The sequence below is a fragment of the Manis javanica genome, chromosome 6 (assembly GCF_040802235.1).
Source record: "Manis javanica isolate MJ-LG chromosome 6, MJ_LKY, whole genome shotgun sequence".
NCBI lineage: Eukaryota > Metazoa > Chordata > Mammalia > Pholidota > Manidae > Manis > Manis javanica.
Genome location: NC_133161.1, coordinates 111,795,530 through 111,821,024, shown reverse-complemented (window position 1 = coordinate 111,821,024; position 25,495 = coordinate 111,795,530). Strand labels below are relative to the sequence as shown.

General features: G+C 37.8%; 1 protein-coding gene across 4 annotated transcripts in view; it reads left to right on the top strand.

Moving 5' to 3' along the window:
* Positions 1 to 2,533: 2,533 nt before the first annotated feature.
* The window catches only part of ZC3H12C (zinc finger CCCH-type containing 12C), an 82,590-nt gene continuing 59,628 nt past the window's right edge, over positions 2,534 to 25,495 (top strand). Inside the window, exon 1 of one of the 4 annotated variants that reach the window (XM_073239276.1) lies at positions 2,534 to 3,050. In XM_073239276.1, the coding sequence (XP_073095377.1) occupies positions 2,928 to 3,050 (123 nt within the window). In that variant the 5' untranslated portion in view covers positions 2,534 to 2,927. The other 3 variants (XM_037026626.2, XM_037026627.2, XM_037026625.2) reach the window with 3 other exon arrangements.

Genomic DNA, 25,495 nt, shown 5'->3' with positions numbered 1-25,495 from the left:
ATGTTCACTTTCAAAAATAGATGCTTATAAGAATGGCCTAGAAGGTCTAGACCTTCTCAGTAAACCAGGGTTCTGTATACAAAACTCAAAAACTAGAGGAAGTCACATGATAGCTGAACAGCTAGGGGAACATTTCAGAGGAATACTGACAGTTTCAAATAAGGTAAATGTTTTGACCAAAATGAAGGGCCATGAGACATGGGAATAGATAAAAGCTGTACCACAGCCCAAGGTCTAGCCTGACTCTACCTCTGCCTGTAAGTTTAAACTTAGGTGCTCTGGACTAATCGCAGAACAGATAAAACAGAAGACAAATAGTTTCTCTAAGATCAGAGCTCACCTTCCTCAAATCCCTGAATGTGACCTACCAAAACCATTAAAAACCATCAGATAGCACCAGTCTATCTCTTTAGCCTTGATCATCTCCGGCCTTGGCCTGTGGCACTCCCTTTTAGGCCCATGGAGATGTGCTTAACATTTCCTGCCAGTTGGACACCTCATTTCTGACTCCTGGATGCTCTTTAGCTAAATATTTCCTGGAATTTCCACATTCAAGCAAAAACAGCTGCCAATGTAAATTTCCCATTGACTTCCACTCTCAAGTTGCAAGTCAGTACCTGGCACCATCTAGGATGATGTTTCCTCTGTAACCCTCTGAAGTTAGCAACAAGGTCTGTCCCCTATCCTAGACACTAAAGTCAACCTGGACCTGAATCAGGGGCTATTGCTACCCAGCCACCCAGCTCCAGCAGCAGATGTACTCTGCAAGGGAATCACAGCCCAGACCACAGGGGTATCCCTTCTATTTTATTGTTGTGCTATATGTTGTATGATTATTGGGGGAAAGTATTTTGTTTTAATTTATTTGCAAGTCAGTTTTTTTCTTTTATCCTTTTTCTCATTCTTTCTCTCTTTTTTCAATCAAGCACCTACTTTGTTCTGCTGCTTCAGCAGTTGGTTCCTTGCCCTGTTCCTCCTTGCTTAGCTATTTTTCTAACTTCAGTGTGTTGAGATTTGAATTTTGCTTTGCCTACTCTTTCAGAGACTGGAGTCCTGAATCCCGTTTTCCCTAGGCGTGTCTGTACTGCCTTCTAACAAATCGCCGTCTAAATAAGCAGCCACAGGCAGGGCAGCCACCAGGTGTCACGGCAGTTGCGGTGGTCCGGAGCCGACCCTGAGCCTCCTACCAGCCAGGCACAGATCTGAGCTGCAGGGTACGAGGCAAAGCAGAGACCCTGCCTTTGCTGAACTTATTTTCAGATGTGGTGATACAAAATAAAACAAGTAAGCAAACATAATTCTAGGTGGTGAATATTATGAAAAACAAAACAAAACAAACAAATGAACGAAAAACATGCTTCATCTGCTCCGGGTATGCTGCTGACCTTCTGTGATGCCTGCAGCTTATATGAAGTCCTGGATTTGCCGATGAGAACAGCCTTGAATGCGCCCCTTAGTTAAGGCATTTCACATCAGAAATCTTCATAGCATCTGAGTTTGGAATTTTTAACAATTAAGTTGTAAAAAGAGTGACTAATTCCACCAGTGCTGGCTGGCAATCCTTCAGCAATCATGGGATCTCCCCTTTCGGATGAGTTTATGTGTCTTTCTGTTGCCTGGGAAGCCCCGGGCTCCACACATGCAACTCACAGGACTTCCTCAACTTCCTCTTCCTTGTGGCTGGGGCACTCCTTGAAAAAAATAACTGCTTATTTATAGAATCAAATAGAAAGGTGTGAACAATAGCACAAGTCACCAATACACGCAGACTTAAAAAAATTTTTTTGAATAGCTAGGTCAAGTATCCAATTTATAAGAAAAAGTTATAAATGGCGATAGAGTAAAAAGTCAATCCCTCTTCTACCCTTTATTCCTAATCATCCAAGTCCCCTCCCCAGGACAACCACCTTTACCAGTTTCTTGTGTGCTTCTCCAGACATTATATGCATATGTAAGCAAATGTAGAGATAGTCTTTCTCATCATTTAATGGTAGCGTACTACATACACTATACTATATACACACTGTTTTTTACAATAAACAATGGATCTTGAAGTTTATTCCATACACAGAAAGCCACAACACTGGTCTTTAACAGGTAAATGACATTCTAATGTATGGGAATACTACAGTTCATAATAGCCTCCAATTAATGGACATTTAAGTTGATTGCTTTTGCAAATAATGAAGCAATTAATATTCTTGTGATGTAGCCTTTTATTATAGATGTACCCTAAACCTGAAAATCCCATAATTCTGTTTTCAACTACCTCAACTTTGTGTATGTGTAATTCCATAGACCAGTTTCCTTTGAACATGATAGGTGCTTGCAGAGGCACTGACATGTTTTTGGCACACTTGCAGTTCCACATTGAAAAAAAAATGTTAAAGCTTCTAGGAAGGGTGAACTGTAATGACAGGTAAAGTCCTTGTCAAGAGGGCAAAGTACCACGATAGGAACATTTTTTATTTTCTATTAAGTGTTTATTGTTCTCAAAATTCCTACATTGGCCAAATGTGTTGAAATTAGGGTAGTCACAGTTTCTGGTGTGGGTAGAAAACCAATAACACAAGCATATTGAAAACCTTGCTGTTCTGGCTCTCTGGTGTCCTCCCACAAATGCTGAGAAAAGAGCCCTGCTTCTGGTGAGGAATCTTGTGGTAACTCATCAGCAGTAAGAAGCGCTGGGATTGGTCAGCAGCACGAATCTTGTGTCCTCTGGTTTCCTTTCCCTAAGACTCAGCACTAAAAAGTGACTCTAACCAGTCATGAAAGCACATGAGAAGAATGTGTTTTATCCTTCTGTGTCTGTCTCATATAGACCATGTGCTTAGGAAATGACTGTTTAGGGTAATGATATTAAGGAAGCTTTACATTTCATAGATTGTTGGAATTAACTGGAACTTTTCTGAAGACAAAAACCGTGAATGAAAACTTCAGGAGTCACCTGGCTATGTGTGTCAAGCTTTTCAGCTCCAGGAAATCAAGTACAACCCAAACTCCTTCGGATGAAGGTGCATCCAGGAACTACTGACATTGTTTCAACTAAGGTAAGTGGGCAGAAAGGTAAAGGTAGGAGACATGAGAGTAGAAGAAATATTTCTCTTGCATGTTTTGAACCTGAGGGTGACCTATGGGCCATCCACTTTGGAAGTTCTTGGAAGTCTTCATAAGATGGCTAGGCAATTGGGAGTTCCGGGCTGAGGTAGCCAGGTAGGATGCGATGGGCATCAGAAACTCTATCTTTTAAGGTTCAGATGTGAATCTTGGTGTGTGGTCGCCTACCTGGGAGCTGTATTTTAGAAAGAAGTGCTGCCCTTGCAACCATTCTTCCTCCCACCCCGCCCCCAACCTGTGCTTTCCAAAGCATTTGCTGTAATTAGTGAAACTGTCCTAGGGCTTTGCCTATTATGGAGCTACAGCCATTGCTCAAATTATTTAATTATGTGCAATCCAAAGTCACAATTCAAGGTCCAAACTTCACTTAATAACCAAAATACAAATTAGCTATCCAGAACTGGTAACAGTAAATTTGCCATATTTGCCTAATGCCTATTTTGAAGTCCATACCAGACACTCAAAATTTTATCCTCAATTTCACCATTTGCAAAATGAAAAATGGGGTCAGATTAAATGACTTCTAAATTCTCTTTCATCAATGTTACATTCTTTGAACCCATGAAATTTCTTTCCTAGGTATTCTCTTTTCCTTTTGAGTGACAGTAACTCAGAGTGATGAAAATAGGAATTCTTTGATGCTCATTTATATCACAGCCATAGAAGCATTTTATTTTTGTTAGAAATTTTCTTTCAATTATAGTTTACTTAAGATGAACAACTATGTTTGGTTATTATTATAACAGTGACCATTCAAATTTTTTATACTTAGACCCTCTCAGTAGTGGATAAAAGCCTCATCTACGCAACTATTGTCCTTTTCTGGATAATATTATAAAGCATTTCCACATGCATATGCCACTATTACCACAAGTATATACCTAAAACCATTTGCCTAAAAAAGTAGTTCCTCTACCCTTAAACTTCCTCTTTTTTCCAGTTAGTAACAGTACAGGTTTCACACTCACCCCCACTAAGTCGTTTTGGAATCTTCCTTTTCTTAGTCCATCTCCACCAAGGGCATCCACTCATTCACAAAGTCCAGGTGCTCTTTAAGTTACAATGTCTTGCTAGCCTCTCCTTTCCTTTCTTCCCTCATTATCCACTTCATTATTTCACGTCCATTCTCCCACATTGCCTTCCAAATTGATTCCCTGCTTAAGTCCTTCTCCTTTCCAAACTATATAACAGTCACAATATTTATTTTCCTAAAATAGTATAGGATGTTCTCCATGTCACCTTCTATTCAAAACCCTTCACAGATTGCCATTGTATAGAGGCTACATTAAACTCAAACTGCCACTCTTTCTCTTTTCCTTCTTCCCTCTCTCTCGGTTTGCATGATTCTGTATAATTTGGTATTACTTTTCCTTTCCAACCTTTTAAATGTTTCCCAAATTTCCCTAGCACTCTATTTTTGTTCATGCTGTTCCACTGACACATCCTTCCTTATCCTCTCTGCTTATCAAAATACTATTAGTCATCATTGTCCAGCTTAAATTTCCCCTTTTTGAAACCCAGAATCATCTTCTATATAAGGCTTTTCAACCACTCCAATTTAAGAGTCCTCTGTTCTCCGAACCTTCGCTGCATTTATTACCCATCACACATATTTAACATTCATAAAGTCTCTTGCCTTCTGAGTTTGCTTTTACTTTTCATATGCTTTTATCTCCCCCAACTACATAGTAAGGTAATTAAAGATAGTTACTGTATTTTATTCATACAACGGATCCCGATTCTAGAGTGAGACTATGTTTTAATCCCTCCACTGCCATTTACTGACTGTAATCTGTTCTCAGCTTTCTCATCTGTGAAATGAAAATAGTGGTAGTTATTCCTTTATGGGGTGTTGTAAGCATTATATGAGAGAACACAAACGAAATGCTTAGAATAGTGCCTGGAACATGGTAAGCATTCACTAAATGTTAACAATTATAATAATTATTCCTGTCTCTTACCTCCAAAGTGCCTTATACAGTGCCTTGGTCTATAAGAATGCTTAATCAATATTGAATGGAATTCAGTTGAGTCAATTAAAGGAAATAAGGTAGACTGTGTGGGTTGTATATTGTGGAGCAGGAGAACTTCCTGGCATTGCTAAAATCATGCCGCAGCCAGCCTCTTTCTAAGTCTCTGCCACTCCTTATAATACTCTGCTCAAGAGACTTCTGAAGATTTGGCTTAGTCAACAGGAGATGCTTTTCTGAGCAACCCTCTCTTCCTGCCAATTGAAACTGACCTGGCTGCAGAGAGCAGGTTGCCAGATTTCCTATAGGTCTTAAAGGTGGTAACTAAAAATGTGGACCAAATAGCCCTTATGTGCCCAAAAAGAAGCCTACCAGTCTGCTATTTCACTTAATAGGTCCCAAGACTAGCCTGTTGAAGTGGAAAGCAGGCTCAGTAAGATGCTTGTCTTCCACCACCTTGGAGTGTCAGGGTGTCCGTGGGCACCAGCCAGCAAGCTGCTCTCAGCTCAGCATCAATAGCTAAAGAGCAACGGATTCTGGCCAAAAAAGGTGGAGACATCACTATTGTTCAACTAAGCTATAAAGGCAGGTTTTTAAAAAATTGAGAACATTACATTAGAAACGATATAGTTTGAGACCCAGTAAACATCATGGATATCACTACCAATAACTAGCCTAGGCAAATTCAACAGATCCGGGCTTAAATCAGATTTGTCCTATTGAAATCAATTCAGAAAAACAAGAAATAATTTTTTTAAAGGTGAAAGTTGTGATCAAAGGCATGAACTCTGGGCCAAATATGTGCTTTGGATGTAGACAGACCTGGAGACTTAATATTCAAGCTGTGAAATTTCAGGAAATTTTTCTAACCTCAATTTTCTGAGGGATAAAGAGGATTATAACACTTAGCTCATATGGCTCTAGTGACACTTTAAGGTGATGAATTTTCAAAAGGCTACCTAGTTTGCCGCACAGGGTAGGGGCGCAAAACCACATAAATTACCTCCTGTCTTACTCCAAAAGCAGCTGCTAGGGGTGAGGCACCTGGTAACAATTCTACAGGCAGGTAATTAAGATGATTTGAACATTTCTGAAATGTTGACCTAAAGTGTGCTGGGTGTTGGGCAATGCACAAACGTAGAGAGGCTCTGTGCGTTCCGTGCTTTTCACACTTGCCACTCGGGAGCCCAACACCAGAAAGCCATGTGGATTTATCCTGGGTTTAACCTCGATTTTGATACCTTGCCATTTCCAACAACGCCAGTTTCCTTGCTGAAAGAAGTCCTTCCCCTCGGTAAAATCCCAATAGTTTCATTTGTGTCGTTTTCCCTTATTGGTCTTGCTCATTCTGGGTGTGGGTTTTTCTCATTACGGAATATTGATAATAAGCAAACCACCACGGGAAACTTGCTCTACTGCAGCAGCCTCTCGAGTTCTTTGCCCGCCCAGGGAATGGTCCGTGTTATTGCTGGGTGGAGAGGCTGCCGAGCGAGAGGCGCCGTCCGGGGCGAGGCTGCGGGAGCGGGGAGGGGAGGCCGGGATCCTTGGGCTGCGCGGGGAAGGGGATGGGAGCGAGGCGAGGAGGCGCGGGCACGTCGACAGCCCCAGCAGCTGGGTCGGGCCCGGCAGGTTCCCGCAGCTCCCCTCACCCGCCTCCACGCCTCCCGGGTTTTCCCCTTGGTCGGGGTTTCCTGTTTCAGTTCTCGGTGATCTCCAGCAGCAGGTGCTGGTTTGCTGGCCCCGGCTCCAGAGGAGGCACAGGAGGCGGCGGAAAAGAGGGACGGGCAGGGAGGAGGAAGCGGCGCCGCGGCTGCGGCTGCGGAGGCTGGCGGGGGAGTCGCGGTCACTGTCGCCCGAGGAGCAGCGGCGCGGGCGGAGGGCTGAGGCGAGCGCCGGGGCGGCCGTTAGCCGGGGCCCTGGCGAGTGGCCGGGCTGGCGGGTCGGCGGCATGCGGGAGCCTCCAGCTCGTCCCGCGCCCTAGCGGCGGCCGCCGGCCACAGGCCCCGGCCTCCAGAGTTCGCTGCGATGGCCGCGGAGAGGAGAACGCAGGTACGCTGAGCACAGCAGGCCCGTGCGCGCGCGCGTGTGGCGTGTGCGCTGTGCGCGCCGGGGAGGGGGCGCCGGGCCGCGGCCGGCGGGGCGGGCGCGGCTCCGCGCGGTCGGGCCGAGGTGGCCGCTCGCCCTTCCTCGCGGCGTCGGCCATGCCGGGTGGCGGCCGCAGGTCTGTCCCTCGGGAAGGGGGTAGAAGGGGCTGCCGGCGGCGGGAGCGGCTCTGTAGGGAGCCGGGCGCGGGGAGGGCCGCGGGCAGGAGGACCGCTCCTTGGCGTCGGCCGAGAGGCCGCGCTCGGGGCGCCCGCGCCGGCTGATCTCCAGGCCCGGAGGGCCGGGCTCCCGGGAGTCGGGGCGCGCCCCCGTCGCTATGGTGGGACCGAGCGGACAGCCGGCGCATCCTCCCGCGGACTCCGGGACTCGGGTGAGGCCGCCCTCTCGGGCCCCGGCCCACTCCCGCCCGCCCCGGGGCGCGGCCGCCCGACATGGAAGCGGGCCCCGGCGCTCCAGCTGGAAACGGACCCGCAGCCCTGCCCCCGCGGCCCGGACCGCCGCGCGCCCGTGGGGTGAGGCGTCCTCCCACGGCTCGGGTCCGGTCCCCGCCATAGCTGTTATCATCCACCCTCCATCCAAACCGCCACCCTGCCCAGGCCGGCCCTAACCAAGGCCCCTCGCCCCTGTCCCGCCTGCACCCCTCACCCCTCGGTCTGCCGAATACCCATTTCACCCCGCGTTCATTTTAGCTGGTCTGGTTACCTTTTTAACTCTCTACAAAGAGGTGTTACAAGTATAACTTGGAGAAATTAATCGCTTTTCTCTCCTAAACTGACTCGTCATGCATCCCTTAAAGTCCTTTAAAAAAACAGCCTTAGCTTCTAAGTACTGAGTACTCTAACTGGGTTTCTTGCCATTTGGGTAACCGTTAACAATTTTGGTTTGTGTTTTTTAATAAGTTAAAATACTAATCCAGATTTAGGGAAAGTTTTCCTGTGGGTTTCAAGATTGTGTTGGAGTATACCCAGGCTCCAGAGGCACTTACTTTTTTTTAAAACCATCTCAGAATAGTTGCAGAGATACTTAGGGCTAAGGAAAGTATATTTAGAGATTTGGGGAGCTCATTGGTCTTTCCAACATTTCCTCATTTTAGTTTTTCTAATGCATATTATAATCGGAAAACAGTGGATATACCTAGGCACTTTTTTTTTTTTTACTTTCCGAGAACCCCAAGAAGTCAGGAGTACAGTGTGTTGTAATTTTTTAAAGTCTTAATATATTTAGAATGTAGAGGGTATGATTTCCGTTTATTTAACCACTTAAACATACAATTAATTTTAGTAGCAATTTAATTTTGCTGTTAACTGATGTTTGAATATAAAGATAGCGTCAACAAGTATTTGTAAAATTTTCTTACTGTGAGAACCCCGAGAAGATGCCTGTTTCAGACCTGCCTCTCTGTTCACTTGTTTCCTTCCAGTGTGGCATTCTTGTGTTAAGTCACGTAAATATGTCTACTTGAAGGTACCCTAACAATGTCAGAATGGTCTAGTAACTGTGTACCTGTAATTCAAACTGTTTAGTTGAGTATTTTTACTTAGTTTTTAAGAATGGGTATTATTTTCAAAGTTATAATTCTACCTATGGCATCTGGTCATCACAAAGTACTTAACCACTATAGCAAAGTAACATGAAATTTTAAAACAACAAAATAGAGTATTTTTTAATCTATTTAATAATGAAAGTCTAATGAGACTAGCGTATTATAATGGAAAATATTAAAGGATAGGAAACAGAAACTTGGGAATATTTGGAAACATTCCAAGGAAACTGATGGGAGTTTTTATTAGTCACTTCCTTTTACTACATTTTTGTTTTAATTACCAAACTAATAAAAATACTCTATTTTAAATTACTGGCTACTCTGGAGCTGTGTTTTCATGGATTACATCTGCCAGATTGGGCCCCAAATATGTATTGGGAATTGTATTTTTAAAATTTTCTCATTCAACAATTGGGTTACCTTCATTCTAGCAGACCACTATGGTTTGTACATTCATTTTAATTACTATAACAGATGTAAAAGGGTTGCTATCATGTTATAGCTTTTTAATACCATATTTATACTTCTGTATCATTTTATAGCCTTTGAGGCTTTTCACTGTTTTTGTACATTTAATTCAGAATTCTACTTCATTCTGATTTGATAGCAGTTTTAAAGAAACAAAATATTAAGTAGATTTTTTTATCCTTTTAGTGTTAAAATGTAGAATTATAAACTAATCTGTAGTCATTGCTCGTTTGAGAATGGATACACTTACATTTCCTCAGCAAATAATTATTTAGTATGAATGTAGGTGCTGTTTAAGGCCCCAGACCTCTAAAAGAAGAAAGATTATGAACAGAACATAATGTTAGGTGAAATATACTTCTGTAAGTGAAGAAGTAAGAAATTTAGGTACTAAACTGGGGAAGGTTGCATGTCAGGCCTTAAGGGTAAGATTCAGTTAGGTAGAGCTGGGTGGGAGTTGTTTCCAAGTGAACACTGTGTCAGGGAAAGCAGGGAGAAGGTGGTCCAGTGGATTGGGAGCGTTCAGAGGATGATAGGAGTAGTGGGTGAGTGAGGTGGCAAAGTTAGTTTCTGGGTATGGTTTTTATTGGAAAGAGAAATGTTAAGGTCAGTGAATAACAAAGAGGTGTTGAATCAGGATTCCAAATTTAAAGCTAAAGTACTGAGATTCTGGGGTTTGATCTCAGATCACCAAATACTCTAAAATTTCTTGCATTTTAAATGCTGATAGACCTTACGGATCTATAACACAGACTTTCATGACTTTACAAAGCAAAAATTTTGAGATTCACCAAAAAATGTTATAATCATTGCTGCTATTTCCCTATTAACAGTTCAGAGAAATGATAAACAATTGAGAATGTGATTTTTAAAAAATCTATTTCATCCCAGAATATCTTTCCAATATTTTGGAGAAAAAAGTCTTAATAGGATTATTGAGCTAATTAAATGAGTTAGTATATGAAAATGCACACTGGTTGGTACATAGTAATTTTTGGATCTGATGGCATAACATTGAGATCTGTGATACGTAGCTACCAATTCTCTCCGTCTTTACTTTGGCTTTTATAGCTGAGATAGTAATTGCTACTATTTATTGTGCAGATATACCAGACGCCATGTTTAGGCATTGCTTTTACTATCCTCATTCTGTAGATGAGGAAACTGATACACGGAGAGTTTAAATAACTTGCCCAAAGTCACACATCTGTAAGTTGCATAAGGGAGCTTGAACCCAGACAGTCTGACTTTAAAACCCATGCCTTTAACCACTGGGCAGTTCTGCCTCCCTCCAATTCTATTTTTAATTTGCTCTCTAAAAAAGGTGTCATTGTATGTATGTTCATATGTTGATACACATTGTTTGGAAACTAAAGAGATGCACGATATTTAGAGTGATGGGCATGGAAGATGAGAGAAGTATATTAGTCTTTTCTCTACAGAGTACCTGGGTGACAGAACAACACAGAAATTCCGTCTGGCTGGATATGTTGAAGTCAATTCAAGGACCATTATCTTTTCAGCAGTTTGCTGAAAAGCATTATCTTTTCAGCAGGTCCGTTAGAAGAAAAATCGAAAGATTCAGTCCGCTGTGGCAGATGTTTAAGCATCAGGGTCATCCACAAAAAGGAGTAATTTTCTGACAGACACCTCAAAGGCATTTTTTTATGAATAGTGGGTTTTTAATTTATTTTTACAACTCTTATCTCTGACTATAGAAATGTAATGTACTTATTGTAGAAAACTTAGAAGTATAGATAAGTATAAAGAATTTTTTAAACACCCATAACCCAGAGATAAGTAAACATGATGGATTTCTCTCTTTAGTTTTTCTGTACATTAACAGAATATTGTTTTACTTTCTTCAAATGAAAATAAAAAATAATCACTCACAAAGCAGAATGCACGTGGTTTTATATCACAACACTGACAGTAATTCTTATGCCCAGTGAGCTAGCCTACAGCAAAGCCCATAACCAAGTGTCTAAACTTTGAAGCATTCTGCCTTTAAGATCATTATCAAATCTCTAAGGGTGGATAGGGCATAAGTCAAAAGTCCTAAGGTCTTCCTGCTTGCCAGCAACAGTTTCCTCTATTCCCCCATACCTTTGTCTGGCTCATAGCTCATTATTCAGACCTCATCTTATATCTCACTTGGTTTACTCTATTGCAGTTTAAGAGTGATAGCAGTAGGTGATACTTTTACTGTGCCAAGCTTTGTTCTAAATGTTCTGTATGTACTAATGCATCTAATATTCACTGCACTCCTATGAAGTATTTGAGTGCTTTTCTTTTTCTGGTAAGGAAACCAAACCACAGAGTGGTGAAATAACTCACTGGAGATCTCACAATGATGACAGAGCAAGGGTTCCAATGTAGTCAAGCTAAGTCCCTGTTTTGACCAAACAGTAAGGTCCCTGTAACATAACACGTTAGTAAGTTTGTCTATTATTCTGACATTTAAACAATATAATGGAATCATCTTAGGAATCTGTGTCTACAAAGATACACCTTTTTCTTGTGTAATTGGAATTCCACTGTTTAGAGCTTTATATCCCACCTTCTCGTCCCCATTTAACATAAGGATTTTGTCCTGACGTTAGAGATATTTCAAACATTTCCTTCCTAAGACCATGTCATTTTACTTAATCATTCTCCTATTTCAATTAGACATTTTTCCCCAACATTTAATATCGTAATGCTTTAGTTGAACATCCCAATAAAAATTAGTTTTCTGCATCTGTGTTCTTAGGATGGATTCCAAGAGAATAAACTTTAAGGTTTCTGAAGGCCAAAAATCTTTCCAGAAAATTTGTATTGATATGTACACACAATGGTCAAAAAATGAGACAACTCATTTCATCACGTTTGAATGCACTGTTCAAAAATTTTTGTCAGTTTCCTAATTGAGTGTTAATATCTAATTTTAATAACGACTTTTCCTTACATTTTAAATTATTAGAGTTGATTAAGAAAAAGCTAAGAGAAAATTAAAGCCTCCTGGAATCTCCTTACCCAGAAATAACTAATAAGTATTTTGATAAATACTCTTCTATCTTTTATTCCTGTAGTTATACTTTACAGAATTTTTGCTTGAGTTTTTAAGTAAAAACTTGGGCATTTCCTAATCCCCCAGCTTCAGGCAAAATTATCTTCTTACTCCCCTGTGTTTGAAAATATTTACATTACTCTGTAACACTACATATCTGATGATAGCTAATTCTTCCTTCTTTATTTCTTTTCTGCTTTCTGTGCCTCTGCTCTTCATCTATAAGACAGAGACAATTCTACCCAGAGCACAGATTTGTCATCAGGATTAGCTGGTAATACAAAATATCAATAACGGCACTTTATATTGTACCTAGGTTTTTTTAAAAATCTTGTTTATAGTCTTTATGCTTCCTGAGGGCAAGAACTCTGGTCTATGTTGTTTTATCCCAAGTCTTCTGCAGCACTTGGCGCATAGCAGATATTTCATCATTGTGTTTTTATTGTTAAAAGTTACAGTACTTTGAATAAGTTTGCTGCTGTGGGTTGGATGAACAAGAGATTGTCACAATAATCAGTATAGAGCAAATAGCACAACTGTTACCCAAATATTTTAAAATTAATTTAGGATGTATAATATGATTTCTTGAGGGGCCATACAGATTTGCCTTGTAAGAATATAATTAAACTTATCTAACCATACCTAGCAAGGGACTGATATTATAAAAGTTAACTTTCTAAAAAGTTAAGTCATTAAAGCCTTTGAAAAGCAGAATACGTTAACTCTTTTAAATAGAGAAATTTGTACATGTGCATATTTTTCTGCCTTCAAGTATTATAAGCTGTAATTTCATTTATTGTAAACTATAATATTAACATTTATTGGCACTAATCTATGCCAGGCACAGTATTAAGCACTTACATGATATAATTTATTTCTATACAATTCTGTGAGGTTTAAGCTGTTTTGCTTATCTCCCAGGTGATGGATCTGAAGTAGCTTGACCAAGGTTATAGAAACTTCTGGTTTGTTCTAAAAGAAATAGCAATACTTGTCTTTGTTTTTGTTTTTATGATGGTGCAAGCAGGAGGACTCAGTGGTTTACAGTGATTTATATCAGTGATTTTGGGTTGATAGCAATGATTTTCACCTTGATATTAGCTGTTCCTTGCTGACATTGTCACTCCCTCCCTCTGATTTGCAGCAGATATTTGTTGTAGACTGTGAAACTTAATAACAACAGCTAATATTATGTCTAAAGTAAAAGTGCTTAGGCAGTTATTAAAGGCCTATAGGATGCTCACATAGTCTAAGTTCAAGAACAGAAAGATTGCACTCTGTAAAGAGCAGGGCCAGGGTGAGAGTGGGGTTCTGAAATCTGCTAGGATTTGAATCCCAGTTCTGCCTTTTTCTGGCTGTGCCCTGAAGCAAGACACAATTTGTGTACGTTGCAGAATTGTTTTTACTGATTCAAAATAATGAATGTGAAAGCGACATCTAGAAGGCAATATTTTTATGAAATGATTTAGCAGTATCCATTGATTTGATTGGGCTGAGATTTTATTTGTTTTGTTTTTCTGTCTGCTTACTCACTGGCTCTTAATTGTGCTCTGAGTAATTGGGATAACCAGATATAAAATTTCTATAAAATCAAGTTTATTGTTACTGTTTTTAATATGTCAGTTTTTTATTTTAGATTTTTCAAAGGGCTTTCCAATCTATTACTTCATATCTTTTATGGTGAAGCTAAAATTAGGCTTTGTTCTTTGTTCTTAGTCATCTGTACTCATTTCCTATTCAAAATTATGTGGGCCTAATTTTATCTCTTCTGTGACCTAGTCTGTTTCAAATCTTGGCTTTTACTTTATAATTTTTTTGTTTTGTTTTGTACTCTTACGGGGAGCAGGTTTCCCATATAATCAACCACCTCGTTGGCATAGACGTTTTTTTGTTTTATCTTTAAGTCATTTTCTTTGCTTGTCCCACTGAGTATTAGATACTTTCTGGAATCTTGCTTTAATTTTAAATGATTAATACAGACTTAAAGGGCTTAAAATGTGCAATAAATTATCTATTTTGATAAAGTAGGTATTCTGTTTTTACTAAGATAGAAAAGTGCTTTAACATAAAAATTGTGGGCCTGAAGTATGTTAAAATAAGCAATATCATGAAAAGGAAAAAATAGTTTTAAAAAGGAAATGTTTTCTAAACTGCATTTCTAATATTTTAAATACTTCATTTTATCTTTTAAAATTCAGCTTCAGTTTATTTCAGCATTTTATCACATTTTTAAAATATAGAAAAAGTATAAACTGATAATGAAAATCAGCTATAATTCTCACCTAGAGATAAAATTTCAGTATCAGTGTTTTCATTTAAAAAGTTTTTTTAGTTAATATAAACACATTCTTCAAAAAATTTGTGTGGGTAAGGTATTTCGTTTCTTACTGTTCACTCAGTATGTTTTCCTGTGTCATTAAATACCCTTTTAAAAGATTATTTTTATTGGCTGAATGGCATTCAACGTCTTCAAGTACTACAACTTAATCAAGCTCATATTGTTGAGTATTTAGGTCTTTTTTTATTGTTATTAACAGTGTGACAGATATCCATGTATATAGAGCTTTGTGTACCTTGAAGAATATATTTTTATCACTTCCTAGATGTGATCATGCAAATTGTCCTCTAGAAAAGTTATACCAATTTATATTCATATCAGCAATGTATGAGTGTCCATTCTCTGTTTCCCCCCACCCCACAGCCTATCTTTGTTAATTTGATAGACAAGAATGAGCATCTTACTGCTAAGAAACTCATTCTGTAGAGACTGAGTTTGAGTTCCTGTTCTGACACTGGCTGTGTGATGTTGGGCAAATTTCTTATAATCTCCCTGAGTCTCAGTTTCTTTGTGAAATTGTTGTAATGGTACATATTATCGTGGTTAATATATGATATCATGGCTGTGAAAATTAGTTGATGTATGTTGAAGCATAAATCCTTGATGTGTTAGCTACCATGTATTATGAATAAGATTACCCCTCATATTTTTATACTTGATATACCCGTATTTTATACCTTATAGTGGCTAGTATAAAGGAAACAGTAATTTTTAATCCCATCTTCCTACCTTTTTTATGGACTGTTAGTTAAGTTGTAAGACTTAGTTCCAACACGTTTTCAGTTGAGTCTCTTAATTTTCAGGATATAGAATAGTGACCCAACAATAATATCAGTTTTTTTCAATATTTCAGTTCTTTTTTTTTTCTTACTGCATTAGTTGAAATCAGATATTTATTAATAGTATGTACTTGGGCTTATTTCTGATTTTAATGGGACTTTCTGGTATTTCACTTTTAAAATGCCAATTATTTTTCAAAGGCTCTTGTTTTCTAACAGGTATTCTCTGTTTATATATACATATTCCTGCAAATATCTATAAAATTAAATGTGAAAAACTTGAAAATAGACATCTTTTATGGGAGGATTCCCTTAAATTATTAAATCCCTATGTATCTTTCAGACACATCTTCAAAAATATATTTTCATTGTTTGATTCATGTTCTCTTCCTTTTTAATAGAACATATAATCAGTTTATGACTTAAATTTCAGAAAGGCTGAAATTTTACTTTTTTAACCCACGTAACGATTCCTCCTTGTCTCAGTGATAGAAACTTTTAAGACATACCCTTCTTTTCATTATTGCCCACTGTTCACATTATATTAGTAAAAGTAAATGAAACAGTTTTTTCCCCCTGGAATAAAATCCTTTATTCAAATGAAGCCTTAGGGTCAGGACCCCATTGCCCCACTTACTCAGCCTCTCAGGCATCTTTCAGAGCACTCTTTGAAAATTATTCCCCCCCCAAAAGAGAATCAAATAATTTATGAATCCCCAATATGACAGTGCCACTGTAACTGAACTTTGAGAGGCTAGGGGGAAAATTACCTTGTCATATTACAAGGTTTTTATTAGTTTTTGTACTGATGTCTTAATTTAGCATGTTTTTAAAAATGATCAAGTATAGTAATATGTACTACATGAATGTATGTGATTCACAAATGTCAGTATCTTTCTATCATTAGGTTACTAAAATTTTGGTGGTCCTGAAGTCTCTCCTTTTTTCCTATTGCCTTCCATTCATCCAATACTATATTTTTAAATACTCTCCACATACTGATGACTACCAAATTTATGTCTCTGGTCCTGATATCTCTCTTTTATCCAGCTGTCTTGAGACAGCTACACTTGGATAAGCTTTTAGTATCTCAATTTAAAACAATCTGAAACAGAATTTTTGTCCTTCCAACTCTTTCTTTTCCAAGTCTGCCCTACTTCAGTAAGTGTTACTATCATCTCAGCTACTTAACCCAAAATGTAGCAGTTCTTGATTCCTTATATCCCTCTCTCATCTTCCAGCCAAATTCAATGCAAGAACCTTTAATCAATGCATGTAGTGAATTAAATTAACAAGGTTATTTAGTTAGAAAAATCTGTTATCATAGAATGAAATCTACCTTGTTAATGTGTATTATTATAACAAATATAGTACATAATTTACCTTTCTTATAATGTTTGTTTATAAGACACTATATATATTTGCTAGTTTTGATGCCATTTTTGTTGGGTGTTTTCAGCAGAATTATGCTAGCCTCAAAACTAATTGGGATGCTTTCCTTGTTTGTCAGTGCCCTAGGATAATCTAAGTAATATCCGAGTTTGCTGAATGTGTTGAGGTTTTGCTAGAACACACAGAACCTGTAGGTATAGCATCCTTTGTCAGGAGTGGAATAGAGGGTATAAATCTCTAACAAAGTTTTTGTTTCTTTCATGGTAATTCACTTTTACAACCTTTTCTTAAGTCAGCTTTGGTTATGTATTCTTATTGACATAAAAGTTTATGTGAAGAATCCCTTCCATTTCACTGACCTAACATTTATAATGTTATATATTTGTAGGCCCCTTGATCACATTTTTAGGAGGTTATTTCACTCATTTATTCATTCATTCATTCATTCATCATTTAGAACTAGCTTTCCATTTTGTTAAACTATTCTACTTTTTTTTGCTTCCTAATTAATTTATTTCGGCTTTTAATTTTATTCCTTTGTCTATCTCTTTTTTGCTCATTCTGACATTTCTAATTTAAATGTTAAATCCTCTTATTTCTTGTTTTCCATTAAATAAAGTTACACCATTAATTTTTCTTAAGACTATCAGTTTGGCCACACCCTGTCATAATTTCATTGTCATCCATTTCTAAATGTCCACAATTTGACTTGCTTTTCTTTACAGACTTATTTGGAAGAAAATTTTAATTTACAGACATTGGTTTTTCGGGGGTGGGCTAAAATTTGGTTTTTGGCTATCTGCTGCTAACTTCCCATTTTTTGTGTCATGGTCAGAGTATATTAACATTCTCCAGTTTGAATTTTTCCTAAGTGCTTGAAGGCTGGTCAAGTGCAAATATCTGTATCTCAACTTTGAAGACAAGCAGTCCACAGTGAATTACCACGGGAGTACTTAAGAAAAAGTGTCATTTTGTTGTTGTTTAAATACCCATATGCCCTTTAATTTAATACCATCATTATCATTTAAAGCCATTGGATAAGTGAAATCTAATGTTTTAGATTGTCAAGGCTTCTGGTCATCTTTGGGTAAGGAAAGGATGGTATAACTTTCAAAATAAATTGATTTCCCAGTTTGCTTTAAAAGTAATTGAGTTCCTTAAATGGGATTTCTCTCTCTCTTGTCCTTGGTGTGTTCCTTTCTGTGTGTTTTTCTAGGGTTTCTTGGGGGTTAGAAATGGAGCCAGCAGCTGTAGTTTCCTCCATGGCCCCTACTTTGCCCTTGATCTGTTAAAAATATTTCCAGGAGTTATCTCCCAAATACTCCCATGTTCATCCTCCAAGAGTGTAAAGCTTTGGAAATAAAAATTAACTCTTCTTTCTTGACCAGTTTATGGATAGGATGAATAAACTGGCCAAGAGGAATAGCAAAATTGTAGAAATTATTTCATATTCTTGAAAATGGAGCACAGTGGCAATTTTAGTGATTCCTGTAAGAAAATGAAAAAAATATTGTTTTTCCTGAAGAAAAACAAAATGCTTTACCTTTTATTTCCCATTAAGTTCCCTACTTTCCAGTGTTCTTTCAGGTCTTCTGATTCCATTAAAAAGTGAGCCTCTGACTGGCCCTAGCATCTTTACCACAAATTAGAAAGATTTTCTGTACTAAGCAAAAGATCAGGTATAAAGAATTCGTAGTATGTGTTTAAAGTATCTTTTTGAAAAAAAAATCAGGAATTGCCTTATAAGAAAAACTCACAAAATTAATTTTGTGAGATTGGTTGAAGTAGGAAATTTTACTACTGTCCTGGGTGACTGGGAAGCATGTGCCAGGTTAGCTTTGAGACTGTGTCTCATGGTCTCATTGCACCTGAGTGGGGAGTGGCAGGTGGAGAAAGCACTTTGGAACTCCTGAGTGACAGAAGCCAGAAGGCTGATTTGGCGAGTGGGCTACCAGGTACTGAGTCTTGGCCCTGAGCTTTCCTCACAATAACAGGTTGATCATAAATGTTTATTTCCCACTTGATACTAAATGAGTACTTAACATTTTATGTGCATTTTAATAGATGGGGTGCCTATTTGATGACAAACACAGTATAAGCAGGACATGAATTTACATTTGATCAAAATCCTGAAATAATTTTCTTCTCAGTGTGTGATTTTTATATCAACTTTTTGTATTACCTCTTAAAAGATAATCAGAATCAGAAATACAATGATCTGCCATTTATTTTAGAAAGACTGGTTCTGAAGACTAATTAATTTAATTGCCAAATCTTTGCTTCTCAATAAAGTAGCTTCTTATATATCAAACTAAGTGGGTTAAGTATCTCTTCCAAGAGGGAGAAATGGAGTAAGCTGAGTCTACCCTCCCTGCACCCCTACTCCCATGCACACACAGTTAACACACCCGAGAAACATGGAGGAGGAAAGGCAAGGGATGAGGAAGGAGGTCCAGAAAACAAGAGTATGCTAGGATTCCTATGTTCAGCATTCTTTCTTCAGTCTTTTTATCTAGTCATTTGGTTTAACAAGCTATTCTTATGATTTATCCACAGTATTCACACTTCTTCCTCAAGGATCCCTCACACTTAAGCTGTTTAACAATTACTTTAGTCATATAAGCCCTCAGTACCCTCACTGATCTTTCTTTTGGAGTTTGAATTTTGGGGTGGAAGAGAGATGAGAAGGAGCAAATATGGGAATACTGAGACTGAAGAGGAGCATTAAGCCTCCAAGTATGTTGGGAGCTAGGAAAGAAAATTGAGGATGTGTACAAAAAGGAGAAGAGCAACAAAAATGCACCTCCTGCTTCTGAGGGCCAGCAGCTCCCTGCCAGAGGGCCTTTTCCTCGCCTTTCTCTCACTCCCAGTCAGGCCTGGCCCACTGGGTCTCATGGGGTCTGGGAAGGACTGCAGAGTTGAGGATGACAGGCTGGTTAATTTTAACAGAAAATTAGAGGATAAAGGAGAGCCAGTGTTTGCCTGGCTGAACCAAATCTCTTGTTTCCCCACCTCACTGTTACTCCTTTTTTTCTCTTAAGTTATTGTCCTTGTTATTCATTCATTCATACTCAGATGTACATACCTTATTTTCTCTACTGCTCCACTGAATCCATTCTCCTGGTTTAAGGTTCTTAAAAGAAAAAGTCCCCCTCTGCCCCCCAAAAATATCTTTCTACATCTTATTCCTTCCTGCCAAACTCATTAATGGAGTACATATGCCACCATCTCTTCTTCAGTACACACTTATTCTTAGCTGGGAGTTAACCTACATTCTGTGGTTCCCCAAAGGGTCTATGGAGAGAATTTCGGTATTCTGTGATGTTCGATAGGAAAAAATTTTACATATTTATACTCATGTCCTCTAATTGAAATTTAGCATTTCCCTCAACTGTGAGTGTAAGCAACGAACCCAATATTAATAACAGCATATGTGACTTTGTCACCCAAAGAAATCACAGATGTTTCCTTTTTAATGTTATAGCTGAAATAAATGTTCTGAAATATTTTCATTTTAAACTACTTCAATATCATGGTACTTATAAGATCTGGTACTTCATCTTGTTATTTTGTGTTAATAAAAAGGCATCTGTTTCACCATATAATTTTTAAATATTTTTATAACTATTTTAATATAATTGACTTCTTGGTAATACAATCTATGTAATGTAATGTTTTTATTTTATGTGTTTAAAAACATTACTTTTAAAAGAGGTCTATAGACTTCATTAGACTGAGAAAGGGATGTATGGCACAAAAACTTGTGGCGAAAAGGTAGAAGAGCTACTTGTTTATTCCACCTATCTTCCTCCCACAGGAATAGCTCCCTCAGCGGCCACGAATAGCTCTTGCCCGATGTCCTATCCTCTGTCATTCTGCAATGTATTTATATCATTTGATGGCATCAGTTTACTTTTTTTTTTTGATTACTCTTTCCTCTTTTAGTATCAAATCCTTACTGGATCCCCTGGCTCTTAGAAAATATCCTGTATTTCTTTCTCTGAATACTGACTTGATCTCTCATTTGGTTTGATTGGGTAATCATGGACCATGCTGGTATTTTCCTTTTTGTCATTATATTACTTTAAAAATTTATTAGTTGCACACAACCTTAAAATAAAATTTGACCAACTAGCTAACATCTCTACAAATAGTCTAAGAACTAAATTACTCTATATTTAGTAATATTACTATCAATAAAATAAATTAGTCATAGGAGTTTTTTTTACATAAAATATTTTGTTAAATAACAATTTATAAGGGAGAAAAGCATTATGGCTTCAGTTTTTCAATAGTTAAGTTAAAGATCTTAGGAGAAAGCTAACTCTGAAAAGTAGCAATTTACTACTTTATGTGACTAGAAATTAAAGTGTTAATAAAACTTATGAGAGAGGTGGGAAAGAATGGTGTTTGTCTATTGCCATTTTTAAATAATTTTTCACAATCTACCATCTATATAGTTAAACTGAAAGAAATGTTTTTCTCATTTTCTTTAAGAAAATCTTTGTTTCCTTTCACATGCCTGTTATATTTTCTTCTAATTATACTTCGATGGTTTCTCTTATCCTTTCACTCCTGCCCACCACCAAATCAATGTATTTCTTCTAAATCACTGGTTCCCAACCATTTCTATACTCATGTTTCTTACTAAGCTTTCTGACATTATCTTCTAATTATATACCAGCCAAACTATTCCATGACATTTAAAAACTTCAGTAGTTTTCCTTACAAAGAAGGATGGGTATGTTTGGCTTTTCCAACCTAAATGTTGTTTCCCTTTCCTCTGAGAATCATTGTTCTAAATTATTTATTTAACAAAATTCATAAACTAAGATAATGAACAAAGGCATTAGCATAGAGCATTTGAACTCTTAAGTCATTTGTTTCTTGGCTTTATAAATACATGTGGTAAGAAGAGCTAGTGGGAAACAGTTGTAGCCTTTTCCTGCTACAATTATTGACTATTAATAAAGAGACTGTAAATTAATAAAATTTTAAAATTATATTGAGAATATAAAATAGAGTAAATCAAGTTTTCTGTGTTTTTGTACTGCAATTTCACTTTTTAGTGTAAATTTTTTAAGATAACACAACATGTGCCAAGCACTGTTCTAGGTTATGTATATATTAGGTCATCTTCATATTAACCCTATGTTTTTGGTGGTGTTATTATCCCCATTTTATAGTGGAAAAACTGAGATGCAAAGCAATTAAGTAACGTGTAGATTACTTGGGCAGTTCTTGGGAGAGCGCATGGTATGATGTTGGTTCTTATATCTGAATTATAAGATCCTCTCTTAAGCATCCTGTTTTTTTGAACCTTATGCTGGAGTAACCTCTACCCTCGAATTTGTAGTAAAGGTTCAGGGACATGTTATAGAATACCAGTAAATCATGTATTGATGCCTAGAAATAGCAGTGCTTATATAGGAACATGTAGCCCCAAACAGTCTAGCTCCCTTTGGTACATCAGGCAATTGGTTTGTCACTGAGGAAAGATTCCGATAGAATACCATATTCCTCATCTAACAACCGCAGAATAGTGATGCTCAAATGTGTCAAAGCAAATAAGTTAAGGAAAATGACAATCCAGTCATATGATTGTTGATATAAAAATTCTTGGGGAAATATCAGCATATATAATCCTCCCAAAATGTAATTGTGTTTCTCTGTTTGGCAATCTATTGGTGTAATCCACAATAATAGTAAGTTAAAGATAAAAGTTGTATGATTATCTTACTATATAAGTTCAATGAAATCCACATACCTGATTTTTTTTTCTAATTTTCGTGTAGGAGGAAAACACATTTCTGTAAATGATTTTAAAGGTTGTATATAGAATGCAATATGTATGGGTATAGATGTATATAAATACAATTACACTGAGTACTTACTGTGTGCCTAGCACTGTTCCTCGTGTTTTATATTATTTTCTGTTGTATTAGCTCATTACATTTCAAAACAACCATACTGTATAATTTTTATACCTGTAGTTGAGGAAACTGAGGCATGGAGAAGTGAATTTGCCCAAGGTAATGCCTATATACATTGTGTATCTGTGTGTACAAAGTTTTATGTACAAGAATAATTAATTAGACACCAAGTAGTTAGAAATTATGGGGGAAGGAAAAACCTCCATTCACATCAGCAAAAACAAATGTAAAATATTTTACAAGTTTAAAAAGGAATTTGTAAGTTCCCCATAAAGAAATCTAGGGAACTGTTTTGAAAGAGAAAATTTTAATAAATTGTTTTTTTATTGAAGTATAATTGAGGTACATTATCCTTCTTAGTTTCAGGTTTTCATTGTAGTGACTTGATCTTTTTATACATTATGAAATGCTTCCCATGGTGTCTAGTTACTGTTTGCCACCATATAGTTATTACAGTTTTGACTATATTCTCTGTATTATATCTCCATGACTTATAACTGGAAGTTTGTCCCTCCTAATCCCCTCCACCTATTTCACCTGTTCTCCTCAACACCTCTCTTCACTCGTGACCAAAAGTTTGTTTTCAGTGTCTGTGAGTCTGTTTTTGTTTTTTCATTTATTTTTTAGATTCCACATAAAAGTGAATTGATATGATATTTGTCTTTCTCTGACTTCTTTCAAATAGGATAATACCCTTTAGGTCCTTCCATTTGTCACAATTGGCAAGATTTCATTCTTTTTGGTGACTAATATTCCATTGTGTATATATGTACCAAATTGTTCTTGATTAAACAACTTAGTACAATAAGTCAGAAGTGCTTTTTAAGCAAGTATTACTGCAGCACAATCTCCATCAAACTTACCACAGTTTTTGGTAAAACGTATCAAAATAATTCTACTGTATCTGGAAGTATGAGCAAAAATAGCCAGGATAAAAACATGAAAATGAGGAGAAACAATGCACTGATAGAAGACTTGCACATGCAAGGAACCCAATATATTACAAATCTACAATTCTTCAATTTGGTACAGGCACAGAAGTAGAAAAAGACTGATGGAACACAGTTGAAAATGCAAAGGTAAGCCCAAGTTTATAAGACATTAACATAAAATAGAGTCATAACACTCTCTGCTCAAAACCCTCCAAATGTTTCCCATCTCAGAATAAAATCCAAATTCTTAGTGTGACCTACGACCTTGCTACGCTAAGGTTCCATGGATCAACAGCAATAGCATCAGCTGTTAGAATGAGGAACATTGGACCCCACCCCAGATTTACTGAATCAGATTTTTCAGGATCCTCCAATGATCAAAATACTATGAAGAGTCTGAAGGGCATTGCCCTTCAGAGTTACCTGTCTGACTCTTCCCCTTGCGCACTTGCTACCACTCATACTGGCCACCTTGCTATTTATGAACACCTCTCATCTCAGGGCTTCGTACTTTATTCTCCCTCTTCCTGTTACACATTTCCTTCCGCTTTGTTTAGGTATGTTCACAAGTGTGACTGTCAGAGAAGCCTTCCCTGATTCGAAGTTTCTTTACACCATTTTCCATCACCTGACGTGTGTCCTGTTTATTTTTCTCTCCATCTCCCCTACCCCACACACTACTGGAAGCTTGATGAGAGAAGGGCACTTGCTTTGTTCTCGCTGTACCCCCAGCCCTTGGCACCTAGGAGGTGCCCATTTTCTGAATAAAACTTGTATTAACATTTACAGGTAAGAGCTCTAAGACCTCTGAAGACAGGGAGAAGTTACAGTCAGTTCTTGTGTTTCATTGTAGTTCTATAATGTTGCTGTGAACAGAGTGAACCATTGCTCCTAGAGGAACTACAGGATTAGGTTCCCGTGAGCCTCTGGTAGCACATTTTCACTGACTGGTCGTTATATAACCGTGTTGTATGTGTATTGCTGTTTAAAGACACCTTATATAATATTGTTAATTTATTAACATTGAACTCATAACCAGTAGCACAGTTATACTCCTGCCTAAACAAAGCTTCCCTAATGATATTTTCTCTATAAAGCACTGCACAGTTTTCTTGCAGCTAGGAACAATAAACAGCATTTCTTTCAGCCTAGGTTTAGGGGCCATTTAGATAGCAAATTGACCAACAACAGCAGAACAACACAAAAGACATAGTGCTGGATATTTTTAGGACACTTGTTGTATGAAACAAGAAGGCAAAGCCTCCCTCAGGCTTACCTGGAATGTGTGCTTTGGGCAACTCAAATTTTTCACTTCTCTGCACATGCATGTGTCAGTGGAATGACTAAAGCACTACAAGTAATTAATTTTGGGTTACAACTTTTAGCAAGTAAGCAAATTTTCAAATACAAAATCTGCAAATAATGACGATCAATATTTCAGTAAGTAGTTACTGTGTTTCTACTATACCATCCTCCCAGAATTATTCGGTGCTCAAACATTTTTCAAGTTGTAGCCATATGCCAGGCCATGTGTAAAATTCAATAATACAAATATAAGTGTGATTTAAAATAATTCAAAGATAAGTGTAAATGCCAGGAAAGGATTCATGGCAGAGTTGGTTAGGATTTCACTGTGAAGTTGTGGAGAAGTATTTTACAAGGAAAAGTCTTTTAAGTCACAAGTGTTCTTAAATTTTGCTACCCATTAGAATCACCTGGCCTATGGCCAGGCTCCACCCAGGCCAAAAAAGAGACATCTCCAGGATGGGACTCTGGCATCAGTATTTTAAATGTCCCCAGATAATTCCAACATGCAACCAAATTGAGAGAACCACTGCCTTAAATACTTGTCTTTGGTTGGAGTGTAGGTT